General features: G+C 37.1%; 1 protein-coding gene across 2 annotated transcripts in view; it reads right to left on the reverse strand.

The window, feature by feature from the left end:
• RGS7 (regulator of G protein signaling 7) overlaps positions 1-18,784 on the reverse strand; it is a 486,456-nt gene extending 467,672 nt beyond the window's left edge. Inside the window, exons 1-2 of one of the 2 annotated variants that reach the window (XM_081300308.1) lie at positions 18,305-18,784; positions 17,129-17,255 (exon numbers count right to left, since the gene is read on the reverse strand). In XM_081300308.1, the coding sequence (XP_081156434.1) occupies positions 17,129-17,206 (78 nt within the window). In that variant the 5' untranslated portion in view covers positions 17,207-17,255; positions 18,305-18,784. The remainder of the gene's footprint in view (positions 1-17,128; positions 17,256-18,304) is intronic. The other variant, XM_081300309.1, reaches the window with a different exon arrangement.
• Positions 18,785-19,209: the final 425 nt, after the last annotated feature.

A 19,209-nucleotide genomic window follows, 5' to 3' on the forward strand; every position in this document is an offset into this window, starting at 1 on the left:
GATCATTTCCTATTCAATATCTTTTGATGGCCATTGAGAGTGGATAAGTGAAATCATAGAAGGTTAGAGTGTAGGAAAAGGACTACTGTATTTATAAAGCTAATGCGACAAAACAGCCAGAACTACTTTATGCTAAGGCTGCCCCTGGCCCTCCACCTGCAAATTCTGATGTTATGTTGGTCAGTTTTTTATCATTATGACAAAATACCTGAGACAAACAATTTATGAAGAGGAAAGATTTATTTTGGGCTCATAGCTTCAGAAGTTTCATCCATGGTAACTTAGCCCTGTTGGTTTGGAGCCTGTGGTGAGAAAGCACATCATAGTGTGAGATAGGCAGAAGAAAAGTTCACTTTATGGTAGCTAGGAAGCCGAGAGAGAGAGGAAAGGGCTGAGGTCCCAATAATCCCTCCGAAAGCACACCTTCCAATTTCCCAATTTTTACCAGGCCCCCACGCCACAATGGTTCCACCTTCCAATACCACCACAGGCTGGGGACCAAACCTTCCACACGAGGGCTTTTGGTGGGCACTTATCCATGATAACGAGCGCAAGTGTCCCTTTAATCTTGTTTCCATAACTCTTCCAGGAAGCTGCCTTCTCATTTACCTTTCAAACATAAAGCCTTATTTTTACTGTGTTATTTCCTTATTTGTAGGGAAGTTAATAGGTTTTTTTTTTTTAGCTGTGTTTGTTTCTAATAAGATCACTGTTGTTTGGGTTAATAGTTAATCATAACATTAAATGTTTTGCGTGGTTAAAATGTTTTGAGATCTATTCCAATTCTAGTTCTTTCAAAATGCTAATTATTTTTAATGTGTGATTTTTTTTCAGAATGTAGATTTTTTAAAGGAATACATGCATTTTGCTGACGTATAAAAGCTTCTATTTTGCTTTGTTAGATGGATAATTCTTGTATGTTCAGGTACTTATCAATTATTTGGGATTATCAATTATTTGACTCTCCTTGTCAAAATCCAACTCAGTCTATGAATATATAACAAATCTTATCATTATGTACCAATAAAAAAATGAGGAGGAAAAAAAATCCAAGTCACCACCTAATCACCATGGGTAGAAATGTACAATTTCTACAGTCAGTATCCAGGGGAAGAGAGGAAATTCAAACTATTTCCCATAAATATTCTCAATAAAATGCTTCTAAATATAAAATAGCTTTCAAATATAGTATTCATATACATCTATGCAGTACTGGCCTCTGTACAACTTTAAGCAGGTTTCATTTTACTATGTAAAAATTATTCCATTTTTAAATCAGCTAAACTTAAAATCAAGCAAAGACATTACAAGAAGAGCATCTTCAGCTATATAACTATCTGAGGTAGGGCAAAAGAAATAAAAAAAATAAGTAGAAAAGGGACACAAAGGAAGGACAAGGAAATATAATTTGAATTTAAAGTTCCACATAATTTTCCAGGCCTGTCACTCCCCAAGCCAGTATCTCTCCTAAGTCGGGTCCATAAATAGATTAAATAAAGAAACATAGGACATTTTAAGAAATCTATAATTTAGGAAAATTTTCAATGTTTCTACTGGATCAGATAATAGAGACTAGGTCAGTCTAAGGATCCTGAGACTACCAGACCACCGTGAAACATCTTGAAATCACCAAACTCAACATCAGCCCCACGTGCCTTCCCATATCACCCCTCACCAAGCTCCCTTTAAAAGAGCCAGGAACCCTGAAAATGGGATTCTCACTCCTAAGATGGCCCACATTCTCTGTTGAATATATATTCCTTGCTCTCCTAAATAAATGTCTGTTTGTGCCTCTACTGACACATGGAAATGCTTTTCCATCACAGATATGAGCAATCCCACTGATCCTGTGTCGAATTCCACTCCTGTCTTCAAAGAACTCCTAGTACCCTCCCCAGTAATATGTCTTCTTCAGTGACACTGTCATCAGAAATAAATTTATAAGATAAAGAAATAAATTCACATGTTTATAAAAGTTTTTCCTCTTCTCTCAAGCATTCTAAATTGGCAGTAAAATAAATAGAAATATTTTTATGTGCATTTTTTGACATGGGCAAATGATAACCTTCCCATACTCCAGTTTTCTTATAGGAAAATAACAATTTTTTTAAAAAATTATGATTATCCCATCAATTTTATGAGGTTATTTTATATATCTACATCTGTAAATGTATTAATATATATATAGATATAGGTATATACACAAAAACTAAAAATTACTTGTAACTCTCTTGATCCTCCAATCTTGGGATTGTGTGGTGCTCTGACAAAGAGTACATTATTATCATAATTGATTCTTTATGCCCTGACATGTCTAGAAAACTCTTATACAGTAATTACTATTCAATAAATATTTGCTAAATTGAACAAAATGCATAATTAATTTGTCCGTCTTTCGGTTGCATTAAGTAAAAGAAACTAAGTTTGTTCCTAGAAAGCAGATAGTTCTTAAAATAAAATTTTTAAAATATTCTAAATAACACTCTTATTACTATCTTACAGATTAAAAATAAAAAGCATTGGATCTAGTTGTGATTTGGTTAGAATTTGGTTTAATCACAAGTGACAGAAAACCCCAAACACAATATCTTAAGGAAGACCCAAGTTGAGTTTTCGCTAACATAAAAGTTGTATAGACAGATCGGGTCAGTACAGTGATTTCATACTCTCGCTGTTCTACTATGAACTCTCAGCTTCCACCTGGGCAAGATGCTTGTACTTCAGGCAGCAGGAAGGGAAGGGAGGAGAGATAGGCACAACCCTTTTCTTTCTCAGATACTCATCTGTTTACATTCCATTGGTCAGAATATATCATATGACTGCACAGCTGCATGGGAGCTTAGGAAATGCAAACTTAATCCTAGTGGGTATGTGCTTAGATGAAAATGTGGAGTGCTATTACCATGGAAGCAGAAAGGAAGGCTTGACCACAGTTTTATGTAGTGACAATGAGCTTTGAGTCAAATCAATATGAAGCAAGTAAGTAAATTAATTAGCTTCTAATAAACTTTCAGAGAAAGAATATCACATGGTATAAATAATGCTAATTAATGAGAAGAGTTATAACCCACTTCCAACAGATAAGCTGTTTTTGATTGAAGCCATTAAAATCCTTTTCCCAAATGATCTATACTAAGGCTTAATACTTCAGATCAGTTAAAAGAAATGTTACAAAAAGGTAAAATAACTCCATAAGATTGAGATTTAAGATAAAAGGAAAGATCCACGTGGAATCTTCCTACACTCATCTAAATGAATAGTAATAATCAGCTACCTTCTCTTCTTACCTTCAGAATAAATAGTGCTCTAGTATCATTAATAATGAACAAATTTAAAGGCACTGACAATAAAAAGATGATGATAATAAACAAAGCCAAAGAAAGACACAAATGATAAAATAATTTTGAGAGTCTGGGAAATTCCATAAAGCATTTACAAGATTCTTTAAGAAATGTAGGTTGCCTGCCTCATTCCAACACTTCCAGGAATAGTTAGATTCAAGACCAGAAAAAAAAAAAAAGTTGCTTTCAATGTGTATTATCTTAATTTATTTTTAATAATTAAGTTGCATGACCACCATCAGCAAAAAGGGTCAATTATTGAGTTTCACATTCTAACTAAAACCCTGAAAGCTAAGGATAGGAAAATAACAATAGTGTTTTACATGCTGGTTCTTCCTTAAACTATTAGGATAGAAAGTGGTTCAAAAGGGAAAAAAAAAGAGGAAGCAAAGAAGAAATAGAAAAAGAAGAAATAAAGGGAGGAAAGAAGGAGGGGGAAAAAGAGAGGAAAAGGAAGAAATAGACGAATGCAGTAACAATGGCTGACACTGAGTGCCAAGTATTGAGCTAAGTCATTGCTCACTTAATTCTCATGGCAGCTCTATGAGGAAAGTACAGTTATTACTCCAATTTGCAGATAAGAAAAGTAAGTCTTGAAAAGCTTTAGCAACTTGACCAAGTCATACAGCTGGTTAATGGCACAGCCTGAATTCAAAGCCACGCAACCTTGAACAGGCAGGAAATCTTAATCCTTACAATGTCCTGAGAGTAGTCAGCTAGAAATAAAAGTACTAGTGAACTAGTGGACACCACCACAATCTCATCAGAAGCACAACGAGAAAAATATTAGGCTCATTAGCACACTAGCAGGTAAAAATATTGTCCTCATCAAATATGATTTTAATGTTCAATGACAATAAAGGAGATTTCAGTAAATGAAAGTAACATTAGTTAACCAGTGTGCTTCACGAAGAGATAAACCCTCCATAAAATTATTTCAATTGCTAATGTAATTACAAATCAACTTATGGCTGAGAGTTCATCTCTCCTTACTGGACACTGGACACTGACCTAATAAGTAAATGTAAGGCAATTTAAAAACTTAACAAAGAATTTAAAGACCTTTTCATTATTAAAACCTATCTCATGCAGGGTGAGATGGTGCATACCTATAGTCCCCAAAACATGGCAGGCTGAGGCAGGAAGATCACAAGTTCAAGACCAGCCTCAGCAATTTTGTGAGATCCTGTCTCACCATAAAAATAAAAAGGGCTTGGGGATATGACTCAGCAGAAAAGCACCCCTGGGTTCAATCCTCAGCACACATACCTCACAAGAAAAACCTATCTTAAGAATCCAAACAAAAATAACAGAATTTTGGTTAGACAGAGATCGAAGTGATCATATAGCCCCTAGATCAAGCTCTTCCTAATCAAGGACAATTCAACCTTTCTTTTAAAATTAAGCTCATGGATTCTCCAAAGAAGGTAAACAAATTGTCATTGTCAATGAGTAGTATGAAAAGATGCCCAATCATTAGGTAAATGCAAATCAGAACCCCAATGAGATACTACCCAGAATCCAGTAGGATGACTATTAACAAAACAATAGAAAATAGCAAATGCTGGTGAGAATGTGGAGAAGGTGGAGCCCTAGAAAACTGCTTGCAGGAAAGGAAAATTATGCAGCTGCTGTGAAAAACAGTATTGTAGTTCCTCAAAAGTACAATTGTCATTTGATCCAGCAATTCCACTTCTGAGTGTATGCCAAACGAATTCATAGCAGGGACTTGAACAGATATTTGTACACCTGTGTTCACTGAAGTATTGTTTATAGTATCCAAAGGTAAAGGTAACCCATGTGCCCATGGAGGGGACATAATGATAATACTCAGACTTTAAAATGATAGATTTTAAAATGATAGAATATTACTCAGACTTTAAAATGATAGATTTGGCCTGTTACAAAATGGATGAACCTTAGGATGCACTGAGTGATAGTCACAAAAGGACAAACACTGTGTATTTCTGCTGGTGGGAAGTTCCTAGAGTAGTTTAATTCACAGAGCCAGAAACTAGAAGGATGGTTGCCAGAGACTCAGGGAGAGGAAAAATGGGGAGTTATTATTTAATAGGTACAGAGCTTCAGTTTGGAATGATGAAAAGAAATCTAGAAATGAATACTGGTGATAATTGTATAGCAATGTGAATATACAAAATGCTACTGAATTGTAGACTAGAAAATGGCTTAAATAGTACATTTCATGTTATACATATTTTATCAAAAAAAAGATAAAGAACAATAGTCATATTTGGAAAAATAAGAAAATATGTAAAAGCTCATAATATAAGATGTGCCATTATTCTAAATACTCAAGAAAAAAATACAGAAATTATCATTTTATTACTTTTATGCTGTTTAAAAGTATCAAAGAATATCTCAGTTCTTTAACACACATACACACACACACACATATTTCTTTGAGAAAATATGAAAGGTTTATATATATACATATATGTTACACATGATATATAAAGAATATGTATCAAAAATTATATCTAATACACATATACATATGCCAAAGAATTTGTATCCAAAATGATATATTTTCTAGAACTTGCATTAAAATAATCAACAGGGAAATAGAGGAAATGAAGAAGTATACATGAAAAAAAAAATATGCCCATAGTTAATCATTATTGACATGATGTGATGGGTGCACAAAGGCTCTTTATATTATTTTCCCTGTTTTTTATTTATTTAAACTGTGCCATAATAAAAACTTGTTACACTCCTTGTACAATTGTCATACACAACATTTTAAAACAACACGTAAAGAGTCAATGAAAGGTAGCAAACTCTAAAATATGTATATGTACAATTTTAAAGGGAAATTGTTCCTAAGATGACTTCACTTTCATTTGGAAGGAAATCCAAGTCCTTATCATTTTAAATAGCATCCATAATTAATAGCAACATAGAGAAGGAGTCCCACTTATCCTGGCTTTTCATGTAATTCCAACAATGAAGTATTATTCTCATCCCCAACCCATAGATGAAGAGACTGAGATTCAAAGGAGTAAAGTAGTTTCATTCATATGAAGCACATTTTCACCCAGGCAGTCTGGCTATAAACCCTTACGTTAAAATACAAGTACACTTCCCTAATTATAAGAGTATCTGTTTCACTTTTATTGCTAGCTAATTTAAACAGCCTCATCAATCAATCCCGAATTGCCAGAATCAGGGAGGCCTATGTTAGATAGGTTGTCATCACTGTGACCAAAATACCTAATATGAACAAATTAGAGGAGGAAAGTTTATTTTGACTCATGGTTTCAGAGTTTTGGTCCACAGTATGCCAAGTTCATTGCTCTGGGCCCAAGATGAGGCAGAACATCATGGTGGAAGAGCATGGCAGAGGGAAGATGCTTCCGTCCTGGCAGCCAGGAAACAGAGAGGGGGCAGGGACACAGGGATGAGGAACCCTTTAGGAGGATTCTCCAGCCTAGCCCTGGCTGCCTAAAGTTGCCATCTGGTTAGTCCATTCAAAGGAGGACGGACTGATAAGGTCACAGCACTCATAATCTAATCATGCCTGCTATGAGCGTTCCTGCATCAACACAAAAGTTTTGGATGGAAATCTCATATTCAAACCAACAAGCCCTGATGGACAGCCTACAAAAAGTTATCTGGTTTTCTAAGAAATAAGATCAACACTCCTGCCTCATCTGTATCAGTAAACTCCTGAGGATTTTCAACATTCGCTCAGGTTAGCTCATTTTATAATCCCTTACTAACTTTCAATAGCTGTTAGACCTTGCGTAGTCTGTGAGGCACTACAATTGTAGACAGAAGATAGACATCAACATAATATTTATTTTAGAAACCAGATGACCCAAACCAAATTTTCACATTACACAGTTCTTCTCTTTTCAGCCTCTGATCAGTTGACATTCATGTTTACCACTGTAAAATAAGCTCACAGATGCCTCAACACTGTGTCTGCACTGTCTACAACTCTGTGTTCTATGTTTACCATATACATAGCTGCTTGACACCAGTCAAGAATGAATGGTGTATATAATGAATGAAATTGAACTCTGAGTAGTCTTCTCAATGTACCTATTAATCCAGACAGAAACACTATAAAGAGACAAGAGTTCATTTTTTTTCCTTCACTTTTTTATTCATTTACTTGTGCATCAATATTCAGGGACACCTATTTTGTGCATTTGAGCTGCTGGCATACCTCAATGCAAAGTAAGTGCCTCCACCCTGACAGAGCTCTTGAGGCTGTTTTCAACTTTGTTATTTAAATATATATATATATATATATATATATATATATATATATATATAATATATAATACTAATAACCAACAAGCAATGTTATTTTAAGGAAAAATGGTCATATAAGTAAAAGAACTGACATACGCTAAGTACTCGATACTTAATTAACGCAGAGCCTAAAAAAAAAAAAAAATCCTAAACATAAAACTTAGAACAAGTGACAAATGACATTAGTTTCCAGAGGAAATGAACCTGGAAAAGTTGAAGGAAATATTAGTAATATTATTATGAATGTTGTGTTAATAACATTAGGATTAATGAAACCTCTCTATATGGAACTTTGCTTTCTTCAAAATCCTTTAGCCCACATCATTGTATGCATCAATTGTAAAATTTTTCCACAGACTTCTGTATAGAGAAAAGTTTTCCATTGAGCTAGTTTGGCAGACTTTGAGAGCTTGTGTGGCCAACAAAGGTCACGTGTACTTATACACTTTTTGACATCTTCCAACAATAACCAAATGGGAAATCATATCAACTGGATTTCTAAATATCCATCAGACATGGGAACACTCAGAAAGGAGAGGAAGACTTGTCAGGAAATGTTTTTCAAAGTTTGTTCTTGCAAAATATTAGAAGTTAAGAAACTTGCTCAAGGGGTTGGGGACTTAGCTTAGTGGCAGAACACTTGCTTAGCACTGCAAGACCCTGGGTTTGGTCCTCAGCCCTGGGCAAAAAAAAAAAAAAAAAAAAAAAAGAAGAAACTTGCCCAAGCTCATACAGTCAGACCTGGGCTCAGAATTCACATCTATCCCTTCTGAGCTCGAATCTTCTCACCCTCCATATTCACTACTCCACATAAGTTTCCTTTGAAAGTGTTGAAACATAAAAAGAGAAGGGAATTTTATAAAAATGTATTATTTTATACCTAGAATCTTATTTATCTATTTATTTATTTTTATTGGGAATTGAAAACAGGGGTACTCTATCACTGAGCTCTATCCCCAGCCCTTTTTACTTTTTATTTTGAGACAGGTTCTTGCTAAGTTGCCCAGGCTGACCTCCAACTTCCAATCCTCCTGCCTCAGACTTCCAAGTCACTGAGTTAAACCTCAATTTTAATTCCCAAAAAGGATATCATTCATTTCAAATCCCTTTTCCCATTATCTCCAGATTTCTTCTCAGTCTTGTCAGGAAATAGAATGGCAAAAATGCATCTCTGAGATCACACAAGATAGAAATTAGTTAAAACACTTAGCGTGAACAGACCCCTAAAGGTACCCTGCATGGTGTATTCATTGCATATGTACACTTTTGTCTTATTGAAAGATAACTTCTAGCATCCTACCTTAGGAAGGCCACCCACCTCAGACCACTACAGGTTTCAACAAAAAAGCATAAACTGAGTAGATAGTCAATATTATTTATGATAATATCTTCCTTTCCCTTACATTAGGATATAGTCTTCCTTTACAATTTTACTTCTATTGTATTTCTGTTAAAAAAAATCATTTCTTGAGCACAGCCTTATCTTAAGTGCACATACCACGTACTAGGCTAAATACAACATCTTTTATTTTTCTCTTGCACATGATGCTATTTTTCTAAGGTTCTTTATTTCATATCTTTATGCTATCCAACCCAATAGTCACTAGCCACATAGAAATTTAAAATTAAATTAATTAAAATGAAATACAATTTAAATGCTTGTCTACTGTAACACTTGACACACTTCAAAGTGCACAATTACACCATGAGGCAACTGGCTGTAATACTCACAGTGCATATTTGAATATTTCCAGGATGATACAAATTTCCATTAAACAGTACTAACAGAGCATCAAATCCTGGATCTTTATCAGCCACGATCAAATAAAAACAGAGCTACAATATGAATAGGTCAAACTAAGTCCCCAATCTGATTATTCTTGGGGCTCTAAGAGCTAAAGTATAAGTCAAAGGAAAAAAGGATCTGACCTCTTTACAGAGGGTGACCAGACATCTTGCTGCATGCATCCAGAGATGTCCATGCAGTAAGTAGGATGCTGATCACTCACAGATGCCAAGCTACAAACACAAAGACTTAACATATTTATTTATTTATTTAGAAAGTAAGCATACACATACAAAGACAATAAAGACCTGAATTCAAGCTGTGTGACCTTAGACAAATCATGTTACTTCTCTTGACTTTAAAATTCATAATCTAGCATGTATTCTACAATTCCATCCATTTACTGCCAAATGCCATAATTTCATTCTTTTTTATGGCTGAGTAGCACTCTGTTGTGTATATATACCACAGTTTCTTAATCCATTTACCTATTGATAGGCATCTGGATTGATTCCATAATTTAACTATTCTGAATTGTGCTCCTATAAACCTTGAGGTGGCTGTATTGTTTCAGTATGCCGATTTTAGATCTTCAGGGGAAATAGCAAGGAGTGGGATAGCCGGGTCATATGGTAGTTCCATCCCTAGTTTTTTGAAGTATCATGTAAAGTGAAACAAACCAAACTCAGAAACTCAAAGGTCAAATGTTTTCTCTCATGTGTGGAAGCTAAAGTAAAATAAAGGAAAGGGGGAGGGATAATATAAAGAACCCATCAAATAAAATTAATAGATGAGCAAAAGGAAAACAAGTACGAGAACAGAAAAGGGAAAAAGGGATCATGAACTAAATTTGATTTCCATGCATGTGTGAGTTTGTTGGGAAGAACCCAACTACTATGTATAAAAAAATAATAAATAAAATACATAGTGTATAACATGAAAAAGTAGATAAATTCTGAGTTCCCTATTACCCTTGAAATTCCTGGGTACTAAGGCTTTGTCGAGTTTACATAATATCCAACACTGCAGATTTCAAAGATATGAAAGATACAACTTCAAAGACCTTACTAAGAAGAAGCTAGCTAAATGAAGCTAAACAATAAGACAGGACACTTGTAAGAGTCATAAAAATGATATTATTAAAGCATCCTACAAAATCTGTCTCTATACTATAGCAAGAAACAACTGGAGGTGCTAAAATTTTTCACTTATTTTGTCTTAATCAAAAATAAAGCACATATCATAACTTACCTGGCACAAAGTGTTTAGCAATTTTTGTCAAATAAATAGTAATAAGACAATAAAAATATTATTAATGATGATAATGGGCTTTAATGAAGACCTAAAAAACATTAGGTTCAATGTAACAAGCTTTCCCAAAGCTAACTCATTTTATCATTAAACAAATCTATGAAGGAAACCATTTTAATTTTTCATTATTTCATGGATAAGGAAATTGAAATGAAAGAAATGAAAGGAGTTAAGTCACTAACTCACAGCCACACAACTAAACAGTAACAGAGCTGAACCTTACCAATAATACTTGGTGGGTTCAGGGGTGTACATGTGTAATTCCAGCAACTTAGAAGAAGCATCACAAGTTCAAGGCCAGTCTCAGCAACATAGCAAGATCTTATCTCAAAATAAAATATAAATAAGGCCTGGGATATAACTCACTGATATAGTGTCCCTGAATTCAATCCCCAGTACCACACACACACACACACACACACACACAAAAAAAGATCAAGACTTTTTTTTTCAGTACACATGATAAAGTACAACTTCAGTACACATGATGCTTCTCATGCTTCTTAGTACAATGTCTCTTTAAGAAAAATTTTACTTGCTAATCACCAGAAAAGACCAAGAATGAAAGGCTTCCCAGCTAATGTCATAAAGCTCGTCATTTTTCTACATATTTTTCCCAGAAGTCTGAGTAACAGTGCATCTTTCTAGATAGGCCCCAAAGCCAAAACATTTTCTAGTCTAGACCAGGTGGGCAATTTCAATGAACCAGCAAGTTCATGATTTTCTATTAGAATTCTAATGTTCTCAGACTTTTGTTAATTGACTTAGATACAAGAAAATTAAAAAGGTAGCAAATGAAATTTTTATATGCCCCAGGCAAATGGCAGAAAGAAACAGGACTTATTTTTCCTGAATAACCAGGTACCCACTCAATCATTTACAATTATTTTATAATTAGATTGATACTTCATAAGATAGAAGTCTTTGCAACCATTACCTTCAAATGTGTCCTTATCACTGCTATGAAAGTGCAGAGCAAGGGCCAATTCTTTGGGTTGCTTTTTTCCACAATCCTGTTTTCAAGGAGACTTTACATTTATTAGGTCATTAAACTGTCCAAATCCAAAGTATTTTCATATTCTTTGCAATGATCATACTCTATCACCCACACCACCTAAAAATATCCTGCTTTCCATCACTCAACAGAACCACAAAGGCTATTAGAAGGCAATAAAATCCCTAGATAGTATCTCTTTGTATATCTGCACTTCCCTCTGATCAATTAGATTCAGAGAGATTGGAGATGGGAAATGAAGGAAATAAAATTCAAGCCTCAAATCCTTATCTTAATTCCACAAATAGCACTGACAACCAACAATTGGTGAGGAAAGAGCTCAACCATGAAGGCTTTCCTGCTCTGAACTCAAGTTAATTATTATCCAAAATTCATCATTAAAATGTCACCCATAACATGCTCCTCTCTACTTCCCAGTGGAAATGTCATAAATGATGATCCTGTCCTAACTCAGGGCACATGTCAGTATTTGTGTCACTGTGGGAAAGACAGGTCTAAATATATTTATGGTAGACAGCATCTCTTTGTTCAAAATTTTTTTTTTCAAATAACCGATTAGAAGACGCTCCATTTTAGAATTTTTCAAAAGTGGTAAGACAATTTCTATTTGCCTGTGTCCCATCTGAGCTCCTAATTTGGAAATGTGAGGGCTTAAAAGCCCACGTTGTTTGTGATTATCTATTTATACACATTCTTTCCTTTTCTAATGAGCCTTTGTCTTGTCGTAAGGGTTCTTCCCACTATTAAAATGTAGTAAACCCAGAAGATCAAGACAATTAAGGTTAAAAAATGTCAACACTTGTTTTTTACAATGGAAGTTGAGTCAGAATATATTGACACTCCCAAGATTGCCCAGAGTGGCTATCCTACACAGACAAATGTAATAACAAATGAAATAACAAAAAATGACAGCTAACTCACCTCTATGAAACTAGTCATGTCTTTGGCTAAGTCTCTTTAAAAGAAAAAATCAAGCCACTCCCCTTCTCACAGGTACATCTACTGCTGACTTTGTAAACAGCTTCCAAAGACATCTATCTACATAATGCCAATCAGCACAAGTGACCTTCCCAGTGGGGTATCAGCTCCCATTGTGCCTTTATGTTAAAAAGGCTCTTCAAGAATGGAGTAGTCTTAACTTTTAAATACTAACATCTGACATCAAATGAACTTCAGAGAGACACCACAACATGCTGCCATGTTCAAAAGTACTTGTCTCAGTGTCTGTGCATGGCAGGTACCCAAACAAGACTGGTATCTTCTGTTCTCTCCAAAAGATATTTCCAGATGTAAAGGATATTATTTTCTCTTTTACAACTAAAATGAATATCTTAGTGAACTTTGTATATTTATCCTTAAGTCTGTTTTGAGAAAAATAAAATAAAAGCAAGTGGAAGTCAAATAACTATATCAAATAAGAAGCAGACGAGAGGAGGGGAAAAGAATGGAATGGAGTTTAAGAATAGGAGAGGAGAAAGAAGAGGGGAGGGGTATTGTGAACTGGACAGGTTTGCTATTTCCCCAAACACATTCATTCCAGTAAGATAATAAAACAGGAAAACATTTTCATTTTCTTTTCTGACAGCTGGGAGCATAAATGGTTGCAGCAATAATATCAGAAATTGTTGGACATTTTGAGCATTCTTGCTAGTGAAAAGCCAGCATTACAGCCAACTTGAAATACTTAATGGCCCCAAGGTGCCCTAGAAATTTTGTTTTTCTGATGCATGAATATCAGCTGCAGGACGAAAGTGATGTATATTGTCTGGTGGGCAGCATGCTGGCCAGACACCAAATTTAGGGTGTCTCCCTGTACTCTGGGTTCCAGCTCAACTGTCCTTTACAGCCATTACTACCCCACAAACATGAGTTTCCTCCAAAGTAAATCAAAACTGGGAGTACTATTTAAGATCCATCAACTCCCTACCCCCCAACCCCCCGCAAAAAAAAAAAAAAAAAAAAAAAAAAAACTCAGTTCTGTCTTGTCACCTCTACAAATGCTTCAAGAAGCTGGTCTGATTCCAAGACAAGTTGAAGATAGCTGAATACCAAGGAAGTGGATTATTTCCAGTCCAATCTAGATAGGGCCTGTCAGGGGAGTCTAGAAAGCTCCAAGAATAAGAGTATTCAGGCCTCATAATCTTATACACATTTAAGTAAGATGTCCTTAAATACATAAAATAGCCACTCTAATTTAATCATCTGCTTATGAAAAGGGCAACATTATAAATTGAAGAATTGGTAAGTCAAATATTTCACTCATAGGAATTTTTAAAATACATCTGACATCAAATGAACTCCAGAGAGACACTTCACATTAGCCAAAAGGTACTGGCAAACATCTGAGACGTAGCTGCAGGTACCAATCCTGATCTGAGGGAGCATTACTATGGCCTGAAGCCTTCATTATGATGCCATTTGCTCTGCCTGCATGATCAGAGTTTTATTGGCTATGCTTTTTTTTTTTTTCAATAAAATCTCCAGGGACTTCTCCATGGAAAGAAGAATCCCTGGAATTTTTACAATATTTGATAAAATTTCTAAAATCTATATGAGGATAATCACGATGGAGAGAGACATCAGACAAATAAGAAATCCACACCCCCCAGATTTTCCAATCACTCCACTTTGCTAACCATTCACTGTTTCCTGTCTCTCTAGAATCTCTAGAAGAATCATTAATAGCCTATGAAGATAAAATGGAAACAACACATATCCATCTTCAGTGTGGATGACAATCTTGGGCAGTAAATAAACAAGAGGTGGCATGGGGGAAGGGAGAAGAAGTGAGAATACCATGCATATTGCTACTTCAGAACATGCTTTCAATAACCATGCTTCAACAGTGACTCAGAAGTAGAAAATTGGCATGAGTCAATAAAACAACAATTTTTCCACGTATTCTTTCTGCTATTATTGAGCAATGTGCTCTTGAGACTGAAGTTCTTTTCTAAGCCTGTGATTGACTTTCTGATTGATAAACATTATAATATAGTGCCTATTCTTTTATAAAGCTGAAGCAGTCAAAACATCTTAATACATATATTTAACCTATACCCCTCTCCAATTTGTTCTTCATATTAAAATTTGCCATCTACTAAGCAGATATTAAATGAAGTCTATATAAGAAACAGGTGCAACATCACATGAAATTCATACTGTCATGATGTATGTATGTACAAAGACATAAAACATTTGATTTTGTAACTAACAAATGATAACCAAGGAAAACTGTTTCTTTGTAAATTATCTGGCATTTATTTATATAATATTATTTATACCACACAAAAAAGTGCTCAGAAAATAAAAGGATAACCAAGCAATCCACAGTTTGGCATTATGAGTAAAATTTACTGAGCTGAGCTAATTTTTCCACTAATGTTTGTTAAAGAAATATTTTTTTCCTGAAAAATAAGTGACACATGTCATTATCTTAAACAAAGAGCTAATAAAAGAAAGGAACAATGAATATCACCAACAGTTCTGAGCTTAACCAACAATAATGCTTTAAAAAATGAAGTATTAGATTCTTTCCCTGAAGTCATCTCAGATCATTAACTTGAAATTATAACTAATAGCAATTTAAAGCTATACAACAATTTTTAAAGTAAATTTGAAATCAGGAATATAAAGCTCATGTACATTAATCAAATATTTCTAAAACCTCTGTCTTATTTTTTGGTTCTCATTATAACTGATTCAATGAGACATACTGGTTGATGTTATATTGTTTATTTCTAATCAAGACAACTGGGTTTTTTTCTCCCAATCAATTCATCATTCCATCTTGGATAGAGAAACAGAGAGAGGGTACAGTTGTTTGAGCTAAAAAAAATAGCTTACCACTATAACTTTCTACCCAGAAGTCCAACTTTCCACATTGCATTATATGCATAAAACAAAATTTCAAATTCTCACATCACTACAGTATTCAGAGTCCTACCAAACAACAGAATATATTATGACTTATTTAAAACATCTAACTGCCACCAAAATGTTTTTTCTCAGATCTAATCCCAACTCTAAACTAATCAAGTATCCAGTTATTTCAACCAAAGTAGAAATACCATAGTAATAATTTAGCCTCAAGTGGATTATTTTCTTGCTTTATTCAACTGAAATACTTTAAAAGTTCAATGGTCGGCTATTTTTCTTCCCCATCATACTGTGTTGTCCCAGACATATGTAATTGCATTCACAAGTACACAGTATAGTACTGTCCACAGGCTAAAGAATAAGACAGCTAGCAGAATGCCAGGAACCAGGCATCTTCTCCTTACAGCAATAACAACCTTCCCTCCAACACATAAACATCACTACCTTTTAATGATTGTGAGCTACACAGACAAAAAAGTTTTGATTTCCTGCAGATCCAGGTAGCACACAGCCTTTCATCTTTTCTAATAATCAGCTCTGATGTCACTGAAAAAAAAAAACAAATGCAAACTCATCCTGGACTCTTCAGTGGTTTACTCTAATCAAAACCTTTAACAATTTTCTTGGTTTCAAGGTATGATTTCCTTTTTATTATTGTTATATTAACTAAAGGAATCTTGCCCAATAAGCACTCCAGATAATGTGCTCAAGAAAAACAATCCCGGTATAAAATGCAATAGAAACAATTGGTACAAAGTTACATGAAAAATACAGCATCCTTAATCTTAGTAAGATTATTGATCATAACCAGAGTGAAGTTACCCAAGCAACCACTCTGAAGCATGGACAATAACCAAATGCATCTTTATTACAGTGGCTCAATGTCTTGAAGTTTGCATAAAGATGTCAGATGTGTTCACGGCAAAAAGAAATTCCTCTGGGATATAAATGTTTATATAATGGGCATATGACACTAGAATATAAATATCTACAAGCAAAATCATATAAACAGAACAAAAAATAAGAGTAAGGCAAAAAAACCTAAAATTGATTAGTTAGGAGTAAAATCATTGAACTACATCAAACCACATATATTCACACAGACACATACACTCTTGCCACAGAGCTGCAAGTGGTCTATTTTTATTTCTAAAATGTGATACACTTATGTAAGTATTATAACCTAAACATTTAGGAGGAGTATTTAAAAAGATTCCAAAATTATGATAGATAATATTAAATCAACCTGTAATAAACAAAATATACCGAATGCCCAAACTTGCTGTCATTGCTAATGACAGATTGATCTATGTAAAAATCAGCAAGAAGTGTGTGAAATCTCATTTATGTCCTTGTGTTTCAACAGCTATGTGTCAATTGAGAACGTTCGATCACCTTCAGGTATTGTAGACAATCTTTGGTGATTTGGAGAATCTACAAGGCCACAAAGTTGATAGGTGGAAAACATCTAGCAAGCCAGAAGTTTCCATTTTTCAAAGAAAGTGAAGAAATTCTTACCTTTCTGTACACCAGCATGTTGGGTGATTCATCTGCCACCCCGTTGCTGGTCTGCCCATAATTATTCCCCTGGGCCATGTCACCCAAAACTTGGTCGGCTCTTAGACACAAGAATTACCAGTCTGCCCTGCAAATGGTTAGAGAGACTTGAGTGAGATACTAGAGACAATGATAAAGAGGTTGACTCCCCGATACATCTTCATATTTGCAGCTCCACATGGAGCATGCTTACAAGCCAAGGATGGCTGGGAGGAAGTGACACAGGACATAGATTTTAAAAATAAAAATAACAACTCACACCAACAGTATCCCCAGGGAATATAGAAATTAAAATCGTTGGGTTAGAAATAGTTATTGGCCTACGGTGTTAACTGACTTCATTTTCTGGGTACTTATTTTTAAAAGCGTGAAATGCTCACCTTAAAAACCCATGGTTACCATTTCCCTAGTGCCAGTGCCGGGAGTTGTTTTCTCTCCCAATACTTGCATCTCCACTTGCTTGTGTTTTTCCAAGAGTGGAAAAGCAACACCCAGGGGCAGCACACTTTCTCCCAGGCATCTTTCTAGCTGCCACATGCAGGAGCATCCGAGAGGCCCATTCCCCATGTCATTCCCCAGCACATGTGCTTCTTTATTCCCCTGGGTCTCCCACACCGAGCCAGGGTACATATGCTTCGCCTACTTTTCACCTGCCTGCACTGCCAGCCACTGTCTCCTGTCCGCTCACCCCACTTCACTGGGTCAGTCCAGATGCCATTTGACTAATCTTTGAAGAAACTCAACGGAATATGTCCCAGCGACAAGAACTGATGGGAGGTCAAATCTTTAGGTAATTACCTGGACCACCATGAATAGAAACCTAACTGCTGAAGCCTCAAAGCAACCGGCGAAAGAGGAGGAACCAGGCAAGCCCCGGGTCCCCTTGCCTGGCTCTCCTAGCAGCTGCAAATGGCAGGCGCGCCTGTACCCCGCTCGGTGAGGCACTGCTGGAGCCGGGCAGCAGTTTCAGAACCGTGGACCGCGGTGTGCACTCAGCGCCCGAAGCCCAGCCCCGGAGCGGAGCTCCCAGGGGCGGACGCCCAGTGCCCGTGGTCGCTCCAGCTGCGCAGAGCCAGGGCTGGGTGCCGGCTGGGGACCGAGAGGACTCCGGGTGGCGCCGCCTCCTCCTCTATTTACCTTCTCGGCCAAGGTCACGGCCCCGCGGCGTCTCCCCTCTGGGGCGGGCGGAGTGCAGGCGGTGTCAGCTGGCGGCAAGCGGAGCAGTGAAGCAGGGCAGCTTCATCACACTCGGCGGATGCGGATGCCGCGCCGCCCCTGCTCTCACTACTCAGGCGACTGCCACCCTCGCCGCCGCCCGAACACTGGCGGCTCCGGCAGCCGCCGCTCTCGCCCGCTCCCCCGGGCCGCCTCGCTGACTCGCTCCCTCCTCCGCTTCTCCTCCAGGGGACTGGGACCAGCCGAGCGCGCGCGGGAGTCGAGACGCCCGGCCCGTGCGCGCGACTAGGAGGAGGGAGGAGGCGACAATCACGTGGGACAGGGGCGTCCGGAGGTGCCGGCTAGGTTGGGCTCCTCTCGGCCGCTGCCCAGCCGCTCGGGCCTCCCCAGCCTCGCTCCCCTCCAGCCCCTGAGAGGCGCGGCCCTGCCCCCGGCGCGGCCAGCCCACGCTCTCGCTCACCCCGCCCGCTCCGCTGAGGACCCGGAGATCCGAGCTTAACGCCCAGTGTAAGCCGGAAAGGAGGAAGGGCTTTGGCGATGGATGGATGGATGGATGGATGGATGGATGGATGGATGGATGGATGGATGGATGGATGGTTGAGACTCCGTGCAGCTGGCAGGTTTCATCACGTGCCTGACGACTCCGCTGACAGTACTAGGGAAGCAGATGACTGATTATTGTTATGCTTAACTGACGGTGGCCAGATATTGAGATATCCTAAAACTGGAAGGAACGTCCAGGACCAGAGGGATCATTAGGCAACTCCCGCCCCCACCCCCCCACCCCCAGTTTGCCTGAGGCTTTCACAGTTTCCTCCTAAGTTGGAGAAATGGGAAAGAATTTGGAGATGCCAGCCTGGGGTGGA

This window comes from Spermophilus citellus (genome assembly GCF_964194105.1).
Source record: "Spermophilus citellus genome assembly, chromosome: 6".
Lineage (NCBI taxonomy): Eukaryota > Metazoa > Chordata > Mammalia > Rodentia > Sciuridae > Spermophilus > Spermophilus citellus.